Source organism: Xenopus laevis, chromosome 1L (assembly GCF_017654675.1).
Source record: "Xenopus laevis strain J_2021 chromosome 1L, Xenopus_laevis_v10.1, whole genome shotgun sequence".
Lineage (NCBI taxonomy): Eukaryota > Metazoa > Chordata > Amphibia > Anura > Pipidae > Xenopus > Xenopus laevis.
This window is the reverse complement of record NC_054371.1, coordinates 191,534,356-191,557,889: the sequence shown is the minus strand read 5'-3', so window position 1 is coordinate 191,557,889 and position 23,534 is coordinate 191,534,356. Positions and strand designations below refer to the sequence as shown.

Below are 23,534 nucleotides of genomic sequence, written 5' to 3'. Positions count from 1 at the left end.
TAACTGCTACTTGGCTTAGCAATGATAGTTCACAAAAATAAGGAAGGATAGTTAAGGCAATGTAAATAAATGAATTATCCTTATAATTACAATACAATACAATATTGTGCAATATAATACAATATAATAAGTACATACTATATGTATATTATTTAAAGTGTATGTAAAACAACTGCTATTATTATAAAAGTGAACAGTTATGTTATGACAATATCCCTTTCAGTGTCATTGCCTCCATTTGTTCACTTGTCAGCTTATGTAATACATGCTAGCCTTGGGATCAGGGTAACTGACCCTATATTTACAGTAACTAAAAAAGGAGGAACAGAATTACATGCAGGTTTATGGGATCAAAAAAGTGCTTTCATTTTCCATATTTAGTGGCAGAAGCCTGAAGTTGCAAAGTGGGTCCACTCTACTAAATTCGTACCTCATTTCATTTTGTGGATTTTCTGCCCTGCTACTTATATTTAACTATGGCAATTCCAGCTGGTGAAAATAACTGATATGTTATAACTGGTTCTGTTTTGCTATAATATTATAGTTTTTTGGTATAGAAAACCAAAGTGTTCACCAATGGTGCTTGCTGTACTTTTATTTAGTGATTATGGAATAAAATGTGCAGTTTTGGTTGGATATTAATCAGATTTTTCAAAAATGTAATATTTAATAAGTAAACACACCTTTCTCTGGCAAAATTTGGAAATATATTCATTTTCATTTAAAGGAAAACTATACCCCCCAAACAACGTAGGTCTCTATAAAAATAAAATGGAAAAAACAGCTCATATATAAAACCCTGCTTCATGTACAGTAAATAAACCATTTTCATAATACTTTTACTTTTTACTTTTTTATTACTGTGTAATCCTAAATGAAAAATTGCCATTTTAATAAAATAAGGGCTGACCCCTGGGATCCTAGGATTCATGGTGCACACAAACAAACCAAAAACAACATGTTACTGTAGGTCACATGAGCCAATTAACAGACAGAGTTCTATTGCTTAAATATTCATTTTGGGGGTATAGTTTTCCTTTAAATATATCCTGATTTTATTATGAGCCAACACAGAAAGTCAATGAACACAGAATCTACAAAACAGTAATACACATAATTTTCAGGCAGTTCAAAGAGCCTGCATGAACCAGTCTTTACCTTTCAAACACTGAGGGGCAGATTCACTAAGGGTCAAATTTCGAAGTAAAAAATACTTCGAAATTCGACCCTCGAATTGAAATCCTTCGACTTCGAATATCGAAGTCGAAGGATTTAGCGCTAAACGTTCGTTCGATCGATCGAAGGATTTTTAGTTCGATCGAACGATTAAATCCTTCGAATCGAACGATTCGAAGGATTTTAATCCAACGATCGAAGGAAAATCCTTCGATCAAAAAAAGTTTAGCAAGCCTATGGGGACCTTCCCCATAGGCTAACATTGACTTCGGTAGGTTTTATCTGCCGAAGTAGGGGGTCGAAGTTTTTTTTAAAGGGAAAGTACTTAGACTATCGAATGGTCGAATAGTCGAACGATTTTTCGTTCGAATCGTTCGAATCGAAGGTCGTAGTCGAAGGTCGAAGTAGCCCATTCGATGGTCGAAGTACCCAAAAAATACTTCGAAATTCGAAGTATTTTTCATTCGAATCCTTCACTCGAGCTTAGTGAATCGGCCCCTGAGTCTTTGCCTGTAGTGAATTCATCGAAGCAGAGGGAATACAAAGTAGAAAATAACATTTTCATTAAAGCTGTTTTATAAAATAAAATGTGTATACACTTTTTTTTCTGTATTGGGATTTGGAGACGGTTTTCAAAAGTGTCTCCACTACAGAAATGTTGAAAGGATAGAGAAGGGAAAAGATGTTAAAGTTTATGATAACTTTTAGCAATCTTACAAAGAGAACTTTAGAAACCCCAGAGGTTTTTCTGATATTCTCACTTCAAAAGTTGTTAGAACTCTTTACATTTAAAAGGATAATATTACCTTCCTTACACATAAATATTATGTTATCTCTATTTCTCAGTTGTGGTTGGGGTGGAGAATATTCATTGACACATGTTAGGGCCATAGTCCACACTTTGGGGGCTGATTTAGCAAAATTATGACTTTTCTTTTCTCAAACTTTTTAATATGTTATTGTGCAATTTACTAATAAACCAACACCCAACCCCTGTCAACATGTACCTCTTCTCTCTGCTCATTGAATCAGGGCAGGGGGAGGACGTAAGTCATGGAGTGTGCTAATCGAATGCGGACATAGGGAACAGGTCCCACGATGGGGAACGGAGCTCATGAGGGCAGGGCCCACTTGGTTTTTAGCCTGTATCCCGCTGGTCCAGTCTGACCCTGCTGATCTAGTGCTGCCCTAGGCACCAGAGCCCTTTGCACCCACTGGCGCATGAGCATGAAGTTGACACATGCTTGTGACATCACTTTCACCGTCAAACGCACCTGATAATCCATATCACCCCGCTCTGCCACCGGATTTCATGGAAATATATATCCAGTGGCGGGGAAGAGGGTTTGTTTTTTGTTTTTTTGCAAAAATGAATTTACCATATAGACATCTGAGTGCTGCCCCCTTAAGCTGCCTAAGTGCCTGTATGGTCTGTAACTCCCTGCTGTCAATTTAAGATTTAAGAATTTTTCCTGTTTAGTGCAAGAAATAAAGACTGGACACATTTCTGAAGTAATAACAATAGGCAAAAATTTGCTCTGCCACAACCCTTTTCATTTAAACAATGCTGCAAAAGTGGTAATACTGTCCTTGTAAAATTATTTCATAGTAAAATTTATGGAAAAAGTAGTCCATATCCCTTGGTTGGTAGCAGAGATGTTTTACATGGTTGAACATCATCATTAGTGAAAAAGAGTTTGATGCTGTTTTCTTTATAAGGCTATGCAGGTATGGGATTTATTGTCTGGAAACCCGTTATCCAGAAAGCTCTAAATTATGGGAATCAATCTCCCATAGACTCCATTTGTGTAATAATAATATCTTTGTAATAAACAGTACCCTGTACTTGACCCCAACTAAAATTTTATGAATCCTTATTGGAGGCAAAACAATCCTGTATATATAATGTATCCATATAAAATCTGCCGATTTTGCAGATTTATGGAACGTGTGTAAACCTGAAAAACATCATCAAGCTTAGTCTATGTTGAAAAGAATCATCAGGAGTATGTTTAAATTCCCTATCCACATATAATTGCTTATTTATTCCTGTGTTACATCACATACCTTAAATAAATTGCACTGGTGTAGGCTCAAGTGTTGGTCATCAATGATTGAAGGGAAAAAGTAATTGATTGGTGCAAAGGCAGCATATTACTCCTGGGTCATAACATTTCATAGAGCTTCTGACATCAGGGATTTCATAGAAGTCATGAAATGGAAAGGCCAAAGCTCCCACCATGGAAAAAAATCCTCCTCATTACAAAATGTTGACTGGGCAAGTCCCTGGATCAACACATTTATAATGTTTGTGTGTTATATACAACAAATCTCATCTGCCACTAAGACACCCTAATCAGCAATAAGTCTACTTCACACTACATCGGCAATGCATGTTTTATTGATTCTGCTGCAGTTTAATCTACAGAGAAAATATACAATATATTTTAGGATTTATTTTCATCCTTATGTTCATACTCTCTCTTCCTCTAGATGCTTTCCCTCTTTAATTTGTATCTGATTACATCAACATTGTATGTAAATGTGGGAAGTGGCAGATCCTACTATTCTTCATTAACCTTTATATGCAGTGCATGATGTTATGGTCTGTGCAACATATGCAGGCCCACCCTTATGCTTTTGTTGAACTGGTATACATAGCATCCATATTGTGGGTCACAAAACAGCAAAATTACTTATATACTTTAAGCTAGATAATACCTTCCTAGGAAGAAGTTTAGTGAAAAAAAAGAAAAACACAGCACAGAGATTCTTGCTGAAATCACCTAGTAGCAAAATAATAGCTAAAATAACAACCAAAAGTTGTTGAGAAACAAACCTATCACATAATCCGCCTGCTACTAGCGCAGGAAAATACACATTTCACGTCCAGTTGTGCATGCAGTGCCAGAGAGTTGCCTGCTGCTCTGATGAATAGATGGTACTCATCCAGAAAAAAATGGAAAATACCTGTGGTTTTCCAGCTGATTCTGACCTCCAACCCAAAGCATTTAGGTGTGTGTTAAATTGCAAAGCTCCCCAGAGGTCTTGAATTGGAAATTCCTGGTTGAAAGCAGCATACAGTTGTTCAGTGCAATGTTATTGTTTTATTATACAATGCAGCTATTGCTCTTTTATAGTCTGGATATGAGACACGCCAGCAGATCAAATATTCTGATAACATGAAAGTAATTATTAACATGATTATCAACGTCACATTTTTAAATATTAAGAAGAAATATATAATTTGTATTTTAAACTCTGTATATCCTGCCTTGTTTTACTCAGTCATACATTCTTTTTTGGACTCATATAGTCTTTATTGACTCCCAAAGCCTTATGTAATGATTCCCTCTACAACAGGTATAGATGGATATATATAATAGAGCATTGTGGAGGGACTAATGGCAAAAAGGAAGATACCCGCATAGAGAAACCATACAAGTATGTTTAATATATGCACTTCAATATACTAGACCAATTTAAAGGTCAACTAATAACCAGAGTTAAAGGGGACCTGCCACCATAAGAAATTGTTCCAAATCCTATTTAGCCAAGCAAAATAAACTTCACTTATGCTAAATTATTTCAATCTTGTTTCTTTTAGTCTTGGAAATCACAATCACTGCAAGCAGACGGTTTGCATATGGTGGACACTGTTATTAAGGCAAGCATTGCATCATGCCACAATCTTGTTTATGAGGGTCCTGATGCCCATGCCCATACATAGGCTACACAATCAGATGTTGAAGACAAAGAGGAGATGTAAGGAATGCAGTGACATCTAGGTATGTGCAGAAAAGAAAGTGAAAGTAACTGCCTGCCCTAAGGCATAGAGGAGGAGCAGTCAATATATGATTGATAGCTGAGAGTTTTAAACAAGTTTATAACCAGCATGGCTGCTTTTATAAAATTGGTTTCATGTTTAATTTCAAAAGGACTTTATTATACAGCTTATAATGTCTGGTTGACAGGTCCCTTTAATTGAATGTATTTAAGTGATATACTTGTGCATGACAATGTGCTGCTTTCTCTGTATAAAAAAAATGGCACATCCACAATGTTTTTGCACTTTATGTCCTGCCCTGCACTTTAAATTTCCATAGGTCTTTGAGCTGGAAAAAGGAGCGAAGAGATTTGTGTTCCCTCCATGAATACAGTGCTGCCTGCTTCCAGCAGAGCTGCATTCATCCGGGTGGCCAGGGGAAGGAACATAGGTGTCCTCCTAATTGTGCATCATTCAGATTTTCAATTTGGTGCTAGGTGCAGATCATAAGATCTAGTGTTGCTGGCTAAGAGAATTTAAACAGCAATAGTGCCTTTTGGCCTTAATAGAAACCCATACAGATTAAAGCTATTAAGCAAAAAAAAAACACTGGTGTTGGAGTGTTTCCTTAACAAGATCCTTTCCCAGACACAGAGAAAATTAAGAGTTAAATGAGTGTACCAGCCAGCTTCCAGATGTAATAAAAAGTATATACCCTGCACATGGCAACCACCAGACCAGATATAGGAATGCAACCCAACGATGCTAAAGGCAGTGCACAAATGGTGCAAAAAAAATGTGTCTGTTTACATAGCCTACACTGTTCTAACAGCCCTATAACAATTGCTATGAATAAAAGTGTACTAAATATTACAGGATCACAGCAGGGTATGTTATTTGGATATCCCATCAGTAGCACAGCTGGATCCATAAGGATATAAAAGGACAAGGTGTCTGGAATTTTTATGTTTAAATCTTCTTTTTTCTAGCAACAAAACTCAGGTTCCACTGTATTTTTGGTAGATATAAGCAAAGTGCAAACAATAATGAGACAATAATATCAATACAACAAAAGATTTATAGATCTGCCATTACTAATTGCCTGTGCTTAGATGAGCATTTGCAAGTGGTTGCCATTGAAGTGAAAGGTGGCCAGTTCGGGTGATAAAACACCCAGAAATAGGAGAGTCATATGTAATATAGTATATGGCCTGGAATATGAGTTTTGAACGTAAGCTCCTCTATTTCAGAAAAGGAACATAGAAAGAGTAAAGTCTTGTTTATAGCCCCATTATTAGTAGTAATGATCCCGGCAATTGGCATTCGAAGGCGGCACAGTAAGATTTCACAATGTACAGAAGTGGTAAAAAAGGTATCAGATGGAATGGAATATGGAGTGAAGGAATACAGAAGGTGTCATGTCGATGGGATCCATTATCTGGAAATCTGTTACCCAGAGAGCTCTGTATTATCGAAAGGTGGTCTCCCATAGACTCCATTTTATCCTAATAATTCAAATGTTTTAATATGATTTGCTTTTTCTCTGTAATAATAAACAGTGCTTTGTACTTGTTCCAAACTCAGATATAATTATTCTTTATTGGAAGCAAAACCAGCCTGTAGGGTTTATTCAATGTTTACATGATTCTCTGGTAGACTTAAAGGAACAGTAACATCAAAAAATGAAATAATAATAATAATAATAATAAAACATAATGCAGTGTTACCCTGCACTCGTTAAACTGCTGTGTTTGCTTCAGAAATTATATTGTTTATATAAATATGCTGCTGTGTAGCCATGGGGCAGCTATTCAAAGGAGAAAAGACACAGGTTATACAGCAGATAGTAGATAAGCTCTGTAGAAGATAATGTTATCTGTTATTCACTATTTATCCTGTGCCATATAGCCTTTTTTTCAGTTTCCGCCATTCCTACACAGCAGCTTGTTTATATGAACTATAGTAGTGTTTCTGAAGCAAACACATCAGTTTTACCAGTGCAGGGCAACATTACATAATATCTTCATTACTTTAAAACACTTTAATTTTTTGGTGTTACTGTCGCTTTAAGGTATGAAGATATAAATTATGGAAAGATCCGTTATCTGGAAAACCCCAGGTCCCGAGCATTCTGGATATCAGGTCCCATACCTGTATATTGTAAACTCAACCATAAATTAAACTGAATTATTGGGTATTAGCCTGAGAGTATATGCACAAATTGAGATAATAAGGGGCTCATTTATTATAGGGAGATGAGGATCAAAGTGTAAAAAAGTTCCATGTGTTTTGCCATTCCTACGCACATGCCAGTAGGCATCCTTGGAAACTTGGAAGCCAAATCAATGCCTGCCTACCAGCAAAAGTGTGTGCATTACAGCTACCATGGCCAAGGACAGGTGTTTTAATCCCACTGCTCTCCCCAAAATAATACTGATGATCTAAAACACACAGGGGTTTATTTACTAATACTTGGCATTAATGCATAGCAATCAATTGGCAATTAGCTTTAATCAGTCTTCTACTGTAAGAATAAAGAAATGTGTTATTGATTGCATTGAGTTACTGTATTGGGGCAAATGTGTTAGTCCTACTGTGTGCCAAGAACCTTAGGGCCAATTAGTTAAGAAAATGGAAAAAACAAATTACTATTAGGGGCAGATTTATGAAGGGTCGAATTTCAAATTTGAAAAACTTCAAAATTCGAATTCAAAAAGACCAAATGAAATGAAATCAAAGGGATTTTTTGGCTGAATGGGTCTGTTTTCGATTAAATACCGTAGGTCAGTTTTTGATCTAATTCAAGTACACCAATTGACTTCAAATGGGTTCTAGGAGGTCCCCCATAGGCTAAAACAGAAATTCGGCAGGTTTTAGATGGTGAATGGTCGTAGTCAAATTTTTAAAGAGACAGTACATGATAAATTTCTAAATTCGAATTTTCTAATTTTTTTCAAATTCAAATCGAATTTGGAATGTTCCCTTGTCGAAGTACATAACAATTTTTTTAATAAATAAAAAGTGCCAGCATGTTCCACAGGGCTGAAATAATTAAAGTTTGCCATGTTAGTCTATCCTTTATATAAAAGGATTCGAGTGCCATCCATAAGCCGCCAGCCTGCCCTTGTCTCATGCTGTTAAGTGTGTCAGTATTGGCAGAGACGAGTACCATCATTTTCCTCTTGCTATAGCTAGGGAATAAAGAACACACACACTCACACAAAGAAAGAAAGAGAGGGTGGAAAGCAATTGCAATGCAGGCAGATCATAGCCTCACTCGAAAGCAGCATCTCCCTGACCTGTCACTGGGCTTCAACACATTACATTGAACAGCCGGGCTAAAGGCGTGCTTGCTTGTTCTTTCTTCCTCCTGGTAAGTGACTTGAATATTTCTTTAAAAAAATAGATACATATTTTTCCAGATGGAAAACATCATGAGAGCAGGGGAGGAGGGGGTGCTTAAATGTGTTTATCCGCCTCTTATCCATACACCTGTCATTGCAAAATGAAAAATAAACAAGACATCACAGATATGCCATTCATACAATGTAAGTTTTGCACTTTTTTTCTTAAACATTTCAGAACATATTTTTACAGCTTGGTGCCCAAGCAAGCTGCATGGTGAGCAAACACTAAAGTACAAATCCTGCATAGACACAGCATGGAACATTAGTGTTTTATTGCACCCCAAAGCTTACTCCCAGCCCCGGCAACAGCTCAAGGTTCCGGATTCCTCACCATCTCCCTTAGCACCAACTTGCTTTTCACTTTCCGGACCTGCAGACAGTTTGTAGCATTTGAAGGCTTCCTAAAAAGTTGCTTATTTGTGTAATGAAGTCCATCAAATGCTTGCAGAACATATAACACAAAGCTTAATCTAGCACCACATCTAATCTAATAAAGTTAATTAAAAGCTCACAGGCTGTATTAAGATAACCTTCTTTTATCACTTAACCTTTCAGTAAGTGTAAAATAACTGTCTGAATTAATTCTGAATTTGGAAGTGATTTTGTCTGATGATTCTTTTTTCCATTGCAATATATGAAGGTGTGTTTTCAATTTTAGGTTACAGTTCAGTAAAGGTATTGATGCTCAGTATAGACTCTCCAGAGCTACAAAATACATTTAACTGACAAAAAGGTGTTGTGCATGAAACGGATGGGAGATATGTGCATCATTTACTGGGGCAGAAAGGCTATGTACCAGGTGCTAATGGACTTTGGATTACTTCCCATCGAGAAGCGATATTTAGTTGCTCAGAAGCCCTTTGAGGTCTGGTGAATGATTGAGCATACCTCTCGGTCTTAGTTGAACCAAAGGGTCTGGGGAGATGACCTATAGCCTGATAGAGAACTTGTAATAGCTCTTTACTGAGCCTAGTGTCTAGTGATCGGTGCATGTATTATTCCATCAAGGCTTTGACTTTGCCTCATGTTTTCCAGGTCACAGAAAGCCATGAATTACTGACTGCCGACACCACAATCCTTAAGTATGATGTAAGTATTTGATGTTTTTATTGAATTTACTTTACCAATTGTTTTCATCTTTGTTTATGTCCATGTTAAATGGCATTATGAATTATGGCTGTTATAGGTTTGGAAAATGTACTATATCACTGCTTAAATACAGTTACCACACAGGGAAGATTCATTGTCTGAATGATGCTGAAGATTCAGTGCCACAACTTGAGGTCAGAGGGCCTAAGCATTACAGGAAGGCTCCTGGTCTAGGGAAAAATTTGATGTAATACAAGACATCCCTAATATACATACTAAACACATTTAACAAATGTTTAATATCATAACCTGACCTATATGATTTTATCAACATTTTTCCCCTCTCATGTTGTGTCCCCAAAATTATGCCCTCTCTGCCCCACCTTTAAACCGGCCCAGGCTCTGTTTTGCGTTTGCAGAATGTGACCTTCCTACTAATAGAAGAACTGGTAGGACTTCACCCAAGCCTTCCGGAACAGGAAAACTCATTCCCTTTCAAATCCATTAATGTGTCTTGCATGTGTTTGAACGCTGCCCAGCTATATATCCATTTCATTCCGCTCCTGACAGTCCCTAGGCAAGGATATGAAAACGTGATGTTGCCACATGATCATTGTCTTAAAATAGTGCCAGAAAAATAATGTAAAGATGTGTTACTTCAGAGAAAGAAAACAGCAGATTGTTTTTCCTTGCAGAGCCAGCGGCGAGCAGGGATGACATTAACAGGCACCGGTTAGCTCAGTACAAATCCTACCATGTACCTGATAATATTTTCTACAGTAGACTCAATTCATTTAATTAAACTATTGCTAGGGATAATTTGCAGCCGTGCTGCCACATTGCTGGCATATGCAAAATGTGAACTGAAAAGTTATTTGCAATATGTTTATAAATACATCATCATCATCATCATAATACAATTTCAGAGTCACAGCCCCAGAATGCTTGTCACTTGCTGGTCTAGTTTAGATTATGATTATTGATTAAAGCACCATGTCCAATAACTCAAGAGTGACCTCTGCTGGAAAAATAAAATACATGTTCCCAGGCAAACAACGATTGCTCTTTTTATTTTAAATTAACAGAATTTATTCTTGCTGGTATTAAATGGGGAAGGGGTTATCTACCTTATCCTTTTTTGATTATTGTACACACACACACAGTTCAGTTTAAGTGTATAACTATATAAAGATCCCTTTTTGCTTAAATGTAATTTTGGACCAGAAGTAACTGAAAGCATGGAGGTTTGACCATCTCACAAAGAGATCAAATTCTTTTGTTGTTTGCATGGGGAGTTGATGTTGTGTTGGACGTAACAGTCACAACTTTATGCCTAAATACATACACAAAAACACACTGGGATCTACGAAACACAAACAGCTAATTTATTCAAAACATATTTTAATAAGATTGTGTCGTATGATTGGCTTTCTGTAAACCCACTAGTGATGAACAAGGGCAGTGGCTAATTCGGATGATTTAGTGATAAGTTGGGAATACTGCCAGCGATTTCAAATACTGCCAATGGAGAGGCATTTTTGGGAGATTTGTCGCCTGCAGCCGCGCATAAAAAAAATCACGGGCGACAAATCTTCCCGTGTGTCGCTGCCCTATATGAGTCCTAAATTCTCTGAAAATTTGCCATGCTACTAAACCTGAGTGTAAATGTGCATAAAAAGTAAAAAGGCCAGGGCTGTTGGAACTGGAGGGCTTTGAATTTATGATTGTGGTTAAAAGCGTGCACAACTTATCTACACATTAAAGCTGCATGACAATTCTCTCTTTGGATAAAACCCTTGGAAGTGGCAGCACTGCATTGGGCTGTATGTAACTAGCACATATAATGGCAAATATGTGCAAGGCTTTGTTTAAATGGCACCCCCAGCAAATGAGCAAAGAGTTTCCCAGCAGTCTGGTGTGAGGTTGGGGGAAGGGCAATGTTCAGGCAGTCTCAAGTGACCATAGCCCATTCATGTCCATGTACATGCCACTTCACACTTCCTGATAACAAAGTCCTCTAATCTGTTCTCACCATCGCTACTTATCTCTTGGACACTGTTTTGTAGTGTGCATCACCCTATTTGGCAGAGTGACTGTGGTATTACTTGTGAATCAAAAAGTAAGATTTAGTAAAAAATAAAATAATGGCAACAGTTTGCCATTTATTCCAGACTTCTTCCCCCACCCCCACTCCCTAACATACAAATTGCCCCTGCATTCCATTCCCTTTCAGCTAGAGCTTTGAACAAATTAGGTCAGGGATCTTCAACCTTCAGCTCTCCAGCTGTTGTTGTGCTACGGAAGTCCCAGTATTGGTGGCAGGGATAATGGGAGTTGTAGTACATCTACAACTGGAGACCTGCAGGTTGGATATTGCCATGGCGCTGGTTGATTTGACTTTGTGTCTGGCAAATCATCAAGTATGCACTGTCTGTATGCACAATGTTATGTAATTAAATGTTATACATAAGAAAAAACATACAAGACATTGTTTTAATACAGATATTTCTATAGGGTTCCATTATGGTGATTTATGAACATAGGAGCAGCCAATCAGGCTTTTGCTTTTATTTTCCAACTTGTACCAGACTGTTTAAAACTAATTGCTAATTGGTTGCTATTAGAACCTGTGCAATTTAGCCCTTATGTTCATAAATCAGCACTTTAACAATTATTACTTCTCCACAAACAACACATATGGATAATATTTCAGATAAAGTGTTATACAATAGATTGCTTGAACGGCATTCTCTTTTGAAATCAGTGATGCCAGTTATTAGCATTCTGTGACTTGGCACAGTGATGTTTTTCTGCTGGTTGAGAAAACAGCAATCCGCTTCTACCCACCCTGTGTTCCAGCAACATTAGCCTAATAATGAACAGTTTTGTGTTTTCAGTCTTAAATTCACCCAGTGTGAAAACTGACAGGCAGATGCCATGCCTGTCAGTGATGCTGAAACATGTGGCGTATGGCAGAGGATTGGCAATTTCTTCACTGGTGTATTTATTCCATCTGAGAATACAGAGAGAATCTGCAAAACACTTTTGCTGGAAAAAAACATTTGCTGATTGTCTGCAAACTGCAGCAAACGTACTAAAGGTACTTTAGGAAGCAAATCCTGCAATTGCCAGGGACCCCAGGAGTGTAGAGGGCCCAGTAATGCACTAAATAATGAGCATTCTCCATATATTTTGGTAAAGTAGACCAATTTACCAATGTTTTGGGCCATAAATTAAATTTGCTGTAGGGCCCAGTAACATCTAGTTATGCTACTAATATGCATTATTATTATTATATTACATTCATTTAAAAAGCTCCAAAATATTCTCTCGGACTGTATACTGTATATAGACACATAACAATTACCATACAGACAAACCGATACAGCCAGGGATGCTTATGGGTTTGCCGCCAGAAAGGGGTAGGTTTGCTGGTGTAGAGCACGCAGTTGTACTCTCTACACTTAAAGAGACCAAATTCTGATTTAATAACAGAGATGTATCTCTTAAAGTTACTTGGGATGGTTTTTGCCACACCTCTTAAAGAGTTGCATGGCGCAAGATTCTTTACGGTACTTGCATGATGACAAGGTAATGAGGGCCCTGCTCTCAAGGGTATCTTGGGCCTGTTTCAACAGAAATACAAAGCGATAAACACAATTTGAATATTATTTTGGCAAATGGCCCCATAACTGACTAACTAAGACTGTCTTCATGGCCTATCTAGGGTTACCATCTAATCAGTATGTTACTCGCTTGGCCGGTAAAAACTTTCCTTGATGCCAATGTTATTAATAAACATAAAAACCATAAAAATATATGAAGGTACATATTTTTTCTAGAAAATGTGCCAACCCTAGGCCTATCTGATGCAGTTTGATTGATATAGAGCTGATAACATTTTAAAAATTAGTGGTGAGCACAACTTTCCCTTTTTTGCTATATGATATGGAGCTGATATCCAAGTCCCTGTAAATCCTGTCTCTCTGGGCAGTCACCAATAGTCATACGATACACTAAAAAGTACCAAGTTGCTGTAAATCGGTTGCGTTCCACAACAACTGGCATGTTCTGCTGTGGTGAGGTTAGGGTCAAATGGGTGTCTAGGTTCCTACTATGGCATGTAGCTAGCTTTGAAAGGAATCTAGATTTATCAGTGTCAGCTTTGGGCACTGGGGGATAGCAGGAGCGTGAAGTCCCTCCAGCTTCATGGCACATGTTTCATGGCAGTTGGTGGTACCACTTTGGTACAATCAAACACTTCTATCTTCAGTGTTTAATGCTGCCTTTAGAGAAGAGGGTCTAGGTTACTGCATACTTTATAAATATGACTTGGTAACACTGGATAAGACTTAGGCACTGGGTAACACTTAGGCACTCAGTAACATTTAGACACTCCATAACACTTTGGAAAGGGGAACACTAAGACACTGTTTGTCACTAGTTTGATCCGGTTCAAAAGTTTCCTGTAGCATTTGATATGAAGTGTCTCCTGGCTGCAGACCTCTGGCCACTGGCAAGGCATATTGAGAGTTCATTTATGAAATATGTGTTATCAGGCCTAGCTCCAGAAAATTCCAACAAGTTGCAGAGAAAAAATCCTATGACCACAACTGCTTAGAAATGACATTGTTTGGCACAGACTGAAGCCTTGACAAATGTGCAAAAACAGCACAGAACTAAAATAACTCGATTTCCATTTTTCATTTTGCTAAATACTGGGGCGGTGGTAGAAAACAAAACAGTTTAGCTAATTTGGTGAAAGAATGCTAGCCTGCTACTGCAACAAGTGATACAACGTTCCAAGTACAACTGTTGCACTATTCTCTCTCTCTTCTTATTTACTTTATTCAGCCTGCAGGTGATAAATGAAAAATGCCTCAAACGCACGCACATTTTTTTTTTTAGAAAAATATGTTTTGATTTGGTAAGTAAACATGCACTTGGCACATGAATATTGGTCTGTACTTAAGAGGAAAAGGAATCTTTGTAGGTGGTAGGTGTCAACACATTCCTAAAGCAGTAGTGAAAGAACACTATTATATGATTTTTGGCCAAAAAAAAAATGAGTGGAGCTCAGTACTGCTGGCTTTCCCTTTCCTTGCTCTTTGGGTGCTGGTTAGCATGGAGAAACATTACTTTAAGGTAGCTGCTGCATGCCAGAAATTTGTCAGAGTTAAAGTAGAGGGAAGACCACCCATAAGTGCTGGCATTTGCACTGTACGGATTGGATGCCTTTGCCCTGGATGGCTTCCCGCATGATTTGCTTATTTTGCAGCCTATCACAGTCTGTGCTATGCACTGGTGCCCAAATGCCTGGCTCATGTGCTACAGACATGCCCTCATGGCGTGGGCACACACACTGAAATGAACTTCAGGAACAGCATCATGTGCCAAATATGATGAAATATTGTGACAGCATTATACTTTATAGTCTGTACAATAAATAACTGTTGAATGTTTAGCTATCATTCCTGGAATAGGTTCATACCAGTTCTGCAGTTCTGTGCACTTGTAAAAACAACGGGCGAGGGAGTGCTGATTACTCATATTATGGGCAGATTTATTGGGCAGCTTTTTGTTGTCACATGAACTGAACATTTTATAGCAAAGGTGTACAGGCTATGGCCCTAAGGCTAATGCAGAACTACAACTATCAGCATGCTTTACACTTATCAAGGGCAGAACAATCCACAGTGAGGCCAATGCATTGACAAGATCCCACAAAAGTTGCCTTTACTGTGCCCTTCAACAACTTGTCCCATCACTGGCACTTTGATGGGATTCTGGGCACTGTAGTTCATCAGCTGAAGGGTTTCAAGCTGGATGTCCATAAATTAATTTTCTAAGACCCAGTGAAAATAAATCACAGGGTGGGAGACACAGTAGGAAGCTCCACTGGGGAGGTGCATGGCAAACAACTTCTCTTAAACACTGTGTAACACGGCACGGCGCTGTATAAATAAAGTATTTAAATGGTGCTTAGTCATTGGTTATAATTGGAGCTTAATTATGTCATTTCTGTCACATGACTCACTGAAACTAAACGTGTGTATTATAATAAATGTACTACCCCCTGTTGCAAAATATGAGGATATTAGAAGACATGTCGGAATTCCATGACCTTTAGAAAATGGTTATATGGTCATGGAACTCCTCGTTAACTTATAATATCCTTATATTTTACAATAGGGGGTACTTTATTCACTATGTATTAAATAATCTAGTCCCTTTACACATGGTGTATTGACTAAGTGCCCAAATGGAAACTTTTCTAGTCAGGAAAGGGATGCATATACAACTTCATGGGATACATCAATGTGTCTGGGTGGGAAAAGGTCACAGATGGCATCTATGTGGGTACATAGAGTGGCCTATGGAAAGCAGTGAGGACCAGAAGCTAGCATTCCTTCACTGGAAGAGCCCCTGCCTGCAGTATTTCACAGTGAAAGTCTGAGCTAACAGTTGCTTATTGCAGACATATTGATACTCCGTAGGAAAGTCTTTGTTGCAGTAACTACTGTCTATCTCGACTGTAAGGGAAAAATGCTTCATATTCACCCACTATCCTTCCTTTTTGTTATAGCTGAAATATTTGCTTTAGAGTCTGAGGATATAGCTGAAGATAAGTGCTCCCCAAGGCAATATCCACAGTGAGTTGTTCGTTAAACAGCTACACTTTACTGTATATGTACTTTAGAAGATTTATTTAGGACTAATGCAGGGATGATGAGCCTGGTTTTGTTAAACTTCAATTGCCCTCGGCATCTTGCTAATAGAAGGAAACCATGTATGAAACATCTAATGCAGCCTAAACCAATGAACAGAAAGTGAAGTGAGTAGATTCATTTATCTGAAACAATACAAGGTCATACATGACATCAAACGGTCGGCAATGATGTCATTTGTTACAATGAATAATAAGGTTCCAAGCACATTTATTTAAATTCACTCAATATTCAGAATAACCCAGAGGAATGCTCAGTACATTGCTTTGGTCAGAGCGTACTATATGTTGGTTTTATCTGTGTTTTAGTTCTTTGGTGTATGTACTGCTTTGCTGCAAGTCCAAGGCACTGGCTTTAATGTTAATGTTATCCAATGTATAATAAAACCAATAAAACTAATCATTCTATAGATGACAAAAGGCCTTCTTGAATTCTGATTGGACTGAACAATTATTTACCTTCTGGGTTTCCTAAATGCCCAATTGTCACAGGGTATTGATACTGCAATCTGGTTGGGCTCTTGGGGCACCATGCCTATTGCTGCTCACTAAAAATCTTCATTAAATCCCAAACAAGCATACAGCACAGCAAAGTGTGCTTAGCTTAGGAGAACATGCAATGATTTATTGACTTATACAGCGTGTTTCTGTGTAGAGAGTCTGGATAGGGAAAAGGTTCAGTTTAAAAGCGCAGACTAATGCTGGGGCATCAGGATTTTAGGATAGAGAGCATAGACTGAGGACTGCCTGATTTTTATTTTTGCAAGAGGGTCTGAAAAGGGGCCCAGGAATGTTAGTAGGGGAGGAGATGTGCCTTTGGCAGTCTCTGCCCCGCCCTCTCCTCCTCTCTTGGCCTATCACACTGCCTGCCTGGTTAAGGTTACATTCCGTTTTGGAACGCTGGACAGCAGCACATCCCATGATTGTATTTGGAGGGGGCCTCCAGGATCGACTTCTTGGGATTGTGTAGTAGTGGATGGAGAATGAAGGACAAAGAAACCTTCACCTGACTTCCATAGGAGGGCGGTGACTAGCTCAACACTTTGGCTGCTAACCTCCCCCCCCCCCCGGCCTCCCACCAGTGATGTCCAAACTACAGGGCTCCAGGTTTGCAAGAACTACACCACCCGGCGTTCCCAGAGAGCCTGAGGTGGTATGAAGATGCTGGATGTTGTGGTTCAAGAGTAGTTGGGAGGCTGAGGGATGGGCATTTGCATCTTACAGGCTTTGCAGCTAAGCTTTATAAATCTAATAGCTAGAGGCAAGCCATCCCTTCTACATGAATAAATCTTGACATCTGACCCTTTATATTCTTTAATCAATATTTCGCATTGATTTATTTTGTTACAAATCCATGTAGGTAAGATGACTGCTGCGCAGAACGGCACAATACATCGCTGTCTCTAAAATGGAAATGCATTTATGATGATTGCACCCATTGCCCTGTATTGCATTAAAGTGCCAACAAACACCTAAAATATATAAAGCTGCTTTATATACAGTAGGAATCCTTGCAATGGGGTATTTTGCCCCACCTTTTTAGACCTCATCCACTGCTCTCCTCCATAGAAGCCCATCGATTCTCAACCTAATGGTCAAACGCAGGTCTCTGCTGCAACCTTTTAGTGTTTATGAACAAAACATGTTTCTAGCGTATCTCTTTTTCAAGTGTCCTTATATAGATGTGATGGGAATTGCAGTTTAACTAGAGAACTGTACTTGTATTAGAAACAACATGTCCCCTACACTGGGTAGTATGCCCCAAAGATCTAACTGGTAACAAAGATGCTAAATTAAAATGTCCATATCTGTATGTTACATGGTGGTACATGTGGGGAAGCTGCAGGGCACTAACTGAACTACAACTCCCCACCCCTCATATGCATTGAGCACTTTGCCAAAACAAATGGTCTATAGGGAGCACATATATTGTATAGGGAGGGATGGAGGGCAACAGGCATTGGAGCAAGTCTTGAAGAGAAACAGGGGGTGAAACTGTAGGACATGGATGGTTACCCAATCTTTTGTTACCCGTGATCCACATTCAGAAGTAAAAAGAGTTGGGGAGCTGTGCGACTGTATCATACCTCCCAACTGTCCTGTTTTTTTGACAGCTCAACCCGGAGTCCCTCGTTTGTACTGGAAAGTCCTGTTTTTCTCTGCAGAACAGCCAGAAAAAGAAACAATGTTTCTAACTTAATTGGCTTTTGGCAGAGAGCCCAGAACAGCCACAGCTGCTGATAAGATACTTTTGTAACAATTTTGAGATAAGGAAATAAGTAATTGCAACAATATAAGATAACAGGTCTCTTGGGAGAAGTTAGACTCACAGCTTAAAGGGCAATTCACCTTCATTAGCAAAACTGTAGTAACTGAAAAAAAAAACAGAAATATGTTCACATTTTCATAACCTGCCAGATTTTGTAAAATGAACATGGTGATTAAGGGGTGTGGCCAAAAATAGGCGTGGTCTAAAAATGTCACCCCACAGCACGCAGCAACATTTTGTCTTTCTTCTTATTTCCAAAATGTTGGGAGGTTTGCTGTATTCAGCCTCTCTTTGGGGCAACACAATAACAGAGCCTGGGCCTGTCACATGACTCAGAGCCCGCTGGGCGCAGTCTGAAGAGGCGCTGTTGATGCTGCTGCTGCTCCAGGATGCTCTGACCTATATACTCTGAACTCAGCAATAAGTCGCAGCGCCGGCTCAGACTCGCGCTCAGTGCAGTGAGAGGCACAGTCCAACCCCATTCGCCCAGTCTTCCCTAGAAACCCGCCCTCTAAGAAAGGTGATGATTGAAAGGACACTTCTGTCCAATGGCAGCGAGGGGAGTGGGCGGGGTCAGGCGTAGCTGCTGCTAGTGAGAGTGCTGAGCACAGATTGTTCCCGGGAGGGGGAAAGGGACAGGGCGCCGCCCAGTGAGCCTCAGCCACAAGCCTCCTGTCCTCTTCCTGCATAGTCCGTGCAGCTGCCGGCGCTACAGCGGGACATCGTGCTCCTTGTAACCGTGTTCCCTTCTTTCTCTCCCCCGCTCCCTTTGTCTCTCATTATGTGTCCCATCTGACGTCACTCGCACCGTCCCATTCTCCCTGTACGTTCCCTGCTTCCATGTCCTGCTAAAACTTGGACGCAATCGTTAAGGAAGAAGAGGAAAAGAGCCGCCCGCCTTGCTACGAGCAACTGTCACCTCGGCACTGGGAGCCCGGCACTGCCACCTGAATGGATGGGCATGGGGAAAAGAGCCGGACTCTCTTACCCCGGGGCTGAGCGGCTGCCCCCGCCTCTCGCAGCCCCTCACCTCCTCCTACTGCTGCTGCTTCTGGCTATTTGGGGGGACACAGGTAAGCGCTCTCTTACTGCCCTTCGGTCTGTCTAATAATTCACATTTACAGTGTCGGGGGTTGCAGTTCAGCAACAACTGGGGAGACATAGTAGGTTAAACCAATTGAATCAATACCCAGCACTGGACTCCTATAAACTAATAATAACCATGGAGCCCCCTATGTGCGGCTGAACTACAACTCCCATTTGTCTGGGCTGCTTCTGCCGGAGACTCTAATGCTCTTGTGTTCAGTGTGAAGTCTTATTGCTGTGCTAACAGTTTATGGATAGATCAAGGTGTGGCTGCTGCAGAACCTCTTGCCCGACACAGCTGTTGCCCTTTCCCTAGTAACTCACTTCTTGTATTAAAGTACAAAATGAGCAGTTACCGTGTCTGTCCTTGTTGCCTGTCCCACCTTCTGTGAGTTCTGATAAAGTACATGCCAAAGAAATGTAGTTCTGACTGTGGATGAATAGTTTTATCTTGTTGCTCCTTAAGAAGGTGTTTCTTCTTCACTGACGTGTATTATGTCAAGTCCTCTATCACGATCAGGAAGTATATTTTTATTTTTATATATATATACATATATACATATACACTTACATATATCCTGGGTAGTAAGCAGCGCACACCGGAATTTAAAAATTATTAATTTTTTTCAAAATATAAAAAATTCTTCAAAATTTTTTCAAAAGTATAAAATCATTAGGATCGACATTTCGGTCCAGGTCTGGGACCGTTATCAAGATGAGAGATATATATATATATATATATATATATATATATATATATATCTCTATAACTGCACCTGCACACGCTGGATATCTCCCTTGCCAGAAACGTAAATATGTCAGACTTACACCCACCACAGTTTCCTTATTTAGGGCAAATATTCCATTTATTGAGATGCAGATAGGGGCAGTGCAATATACAGGTTCACATTGTCAGTGTCGGGAGGGCAGAGCCTCTGTCACTTGTTCTGTAACACCCTTCTGTCCAGGGATATCTGGCAAGGTGCAGACAGTTCCGTCCTTTTATTTGTCCCAAAAATGGCCCTAAGGCTTTGTCATGTCACTGCCACCCCTGTAATTAATTGGGATCATTTGAGAAACAATCTGGCATTTTAGCTTGCACTCTAACAAATTGTTAGGGCCACATGAGTACCAGTGGAATGCTCCCCCCCCCAACTATTGCTTATAATGGATTACACTGGGAATTGCTGTAAATCATCACTGGCTGGGATTATTGGTGGAAGGTATGGGTGGGTGACACTTGTGGGTTGTGGCTGCAGTTGCCTATTTTTCTTTGATTTTTGTCCAAAAGAAAAGTCACGGAAGCTCCACATTTACATTCTATGGAAAAATAGAATTTGATGCTTGCATTAAGATTCGGAAGTTTCACTTATCAGTCCAGTAGGCATCATGCTATGTGTGCAGGTTGTGGTGCATGGGGACATTATAACAGTGAAGGCAGGATTGAAGCAGGCATTCTGAAGCAAATTTTTCATTCTGAAGCAAATTTTCCTCATGCGAGAAATTGTAATTGTAAATACAGCTACAGGTATGGGATCCGTTATCCAGAAATCCATTATCCAGAATGGCCATCTCCCACAGACTCCATTATAATCCAGTTTTTCAAAATTATTTCTTTTTTCTTTGTTACAATAAAACAGTACCTTGTACTTGATCCAACAAAGTTATAATTATTCCTTACTGAAAGCAAAACCAGTTTATTGGGTTTATTTAATAATTGCATGATCTTCTAGTAGACTTAAGGTATGAAGATCAAAATTACGGAAAAATCCGTTATCCGGAAAACCCCAGATCCCAAGCATTCTGGATAACCGGTCCCATACCTACACTACGGGAAGTAGCGTCTGTCCCTTTCTGTTCTTTGTCCCAGTGGTTTTAAGAGACAGAACCAACAGTATGGAAACAGCTTTTAAATGGATTGTTTATATGATTGTGATATTCTGAGACAATTGGTTTTTATTTTTATTATTTGTTGTTTTTGAGTTATTTTGCTTTTTATTCAGTAGCTCTCCAGTTTGCAATTTCAGTAATCTAGTTTCTAGGGTCCAAATGACTCTAGCAACCATGCACTGATTTGAATAAGAGGCTGGAATATAAATAGGAGAGGGCCTGAATGGAAAGTTGAGTATTAAAACGTACCAATAAAATAAATGTGTAGCCTTACAAAGCATTCGTTTTTAGATGGGGTCAGTGAAAGTCATTTTGGGGTTTACACCCCCCTTAAAGATATAGCCCACTTGTGTATGCTTTGTTACCTCTCTTTAATAAATTCTCTGCAGCTTATTTATGAATCCAGTCCTAGTATAGTAATCCATAGCAACCAGTCAAAGATTTGCTTTAGTTGATAGTAATAGGTAATTGTTGATTGGTTACCAAGGGTTACTGCACCAGACAAAGGATGCTCTCATTGGTAAATGAGCAACTGTTATTTTTTGTATCATTTAGGAGAAATGTGAGAACTAAATATATATAAAGCAATATATATCTATATATAAAGCAATAATACTATTATTTTGGTGTTGCTAAGAGTAGATCATTATGGAAAAGAGTCATGTCTGTTTCTATTTGCTTGATTTACTGCAGCGTTTCCTCTCCATCTGGAAAGTGGCTGTACACCTATAATTTGCCTGTGTGATGTGTGTGTGTGTGTCAGGCATTATTGTTGCTGAACTGACACACACTGGCACAGCCTGGGAGATATATTATTAGGGATTTGTGCTTTGGATTTCCCTAAAGTGGAAATGTAATTTAGGTATCAGTAGGCTTAATCCTGTAATCTCTCTTTTATTTCGTGCCCTTTGATTTATTTTTGTATTTGCTGAAAGAAAATCAATGAGTATTTATTATGGCCTTGAATTCTGTACAATTGGGAAGCAAAACAGATACTTGTAGTGGAACATAAAGTGAGTGTGACCTCCCTGGTAGAGTCCAAGTCTTGGAATATGGTCATGTAGAATTCTGTAAGAATTCAGTGTGTTTGTAAAACGGTAGAATTGTAAGCTCTTTGTCATTTCTCAGAATTTTTGCAGTTACATTTTAAACACTCCCCTTTCACTCCCCTTACACATGGAAGGTAACATGCATACACCGTGCTCCTTTTCTTTGCTTAAAGATGTGCAACAGTCCAGGTACAGTTGAACTACACCATAGCAGTTAAAAATTGTAGTTCAGCAGCAGCTGGATTGCCATAGTTTTAATTTCTCTGCTTTGCAGGTGGTGGCCAAGCTACTCACTGCTACGATACAAGGTGTACTAACTGCTTTTAAAAATAATTCTTTAACCGGAATTCGTTTTCTATTTTTGTCACCGGAATGAAAAGAGTTAACCCCGTGCTGTTCTGTATATGGTATGTGGGGATCCAGATGTCTTTTCTTTGCCTTCATTCCTTTCCTGGCGTTTGCAGAAAGTTGATGGAGATCAGATTTCCAGCTCCTACAAGGAGAAAAGAGCCTTGTGCTGCTTTAGCTGTGGATTGGATTCAGGAGAAATTAACTCTTGGGGGGAAATTGTGTTCTCAAGAGCAGTTTTTCTCATAGTGACACAGCACACAGCTCCCCATGGCAGTTCTGTATTATAGGATTCTATTGGGGCCAAGTCTCATCAACTTTCTTGTCTGTATTCATTTCTTTATTTATATTGTTTCCCATCATGCCTCCTGTTTTCTATAGGAAATGACTCGCACTAACGTCACACGTTTTTTCTTCTTCTTCTGTTTAATAAACTGTGAACAGGTTCCTTCCAGACTCAGACATGTCCCTGGAACAGAAAAACATCCACATGCAGTTCCGGATGTATGTGAATGGCTTCTTAAGGCACCATTGTATTACAGACTAATTGTCTGTGTGAATGCAGCCTTAAACATGTATTTGTGGTTGCATCTTTTATTAAGCTGAGCCGTTACACTTACAGAAACTATTTAGCTTTAAGTATGGCGAATACTAAATTCATCCTTCTGCGTACCATTCAGGTCAGTCTGTGTAAGGCCACTTTAAGTCGGCTACCAATGTGGTCTAG

At 39.2% G+C, this 23,534-nt stretch overlaps 1 protein-coding gene across 1 annotated transcript in view; it reads left to right on the top strand.

Annotated features, from left to right (window-relative positions):
• Nucleotides 1–8,154: 8,154 nt before the first annotated feature.
• Nucleotides 8,155–23,534, top strand: part of rgmb.L (repulsive guidance molecule BMP co-receptor b L homeolog) — a 38,503-nt gene continuing 23,123 nt past the window's right edge. The window contains exons 1-3 of the mRNA XM_018264508.2: nucleotides 8,155–8,315; nucleotides 9,385–9,438; nucleotides 19,308–19,507. Of these exons, the coding sequence (XP_018119997.2) occupies nucleotides 9,434–9,438; nucleotides 19,308–19,507 (205 nt within the window). The 5' untranslated portion in view covers nucleotides 8,155–8,315; nucleotides 9,385–9,433. The remainder of the gene's footprint in view (nucleotides 8,316–9,384; nucleotides 9,439–19,307; nucleotides 19,508–23,534) is intronic.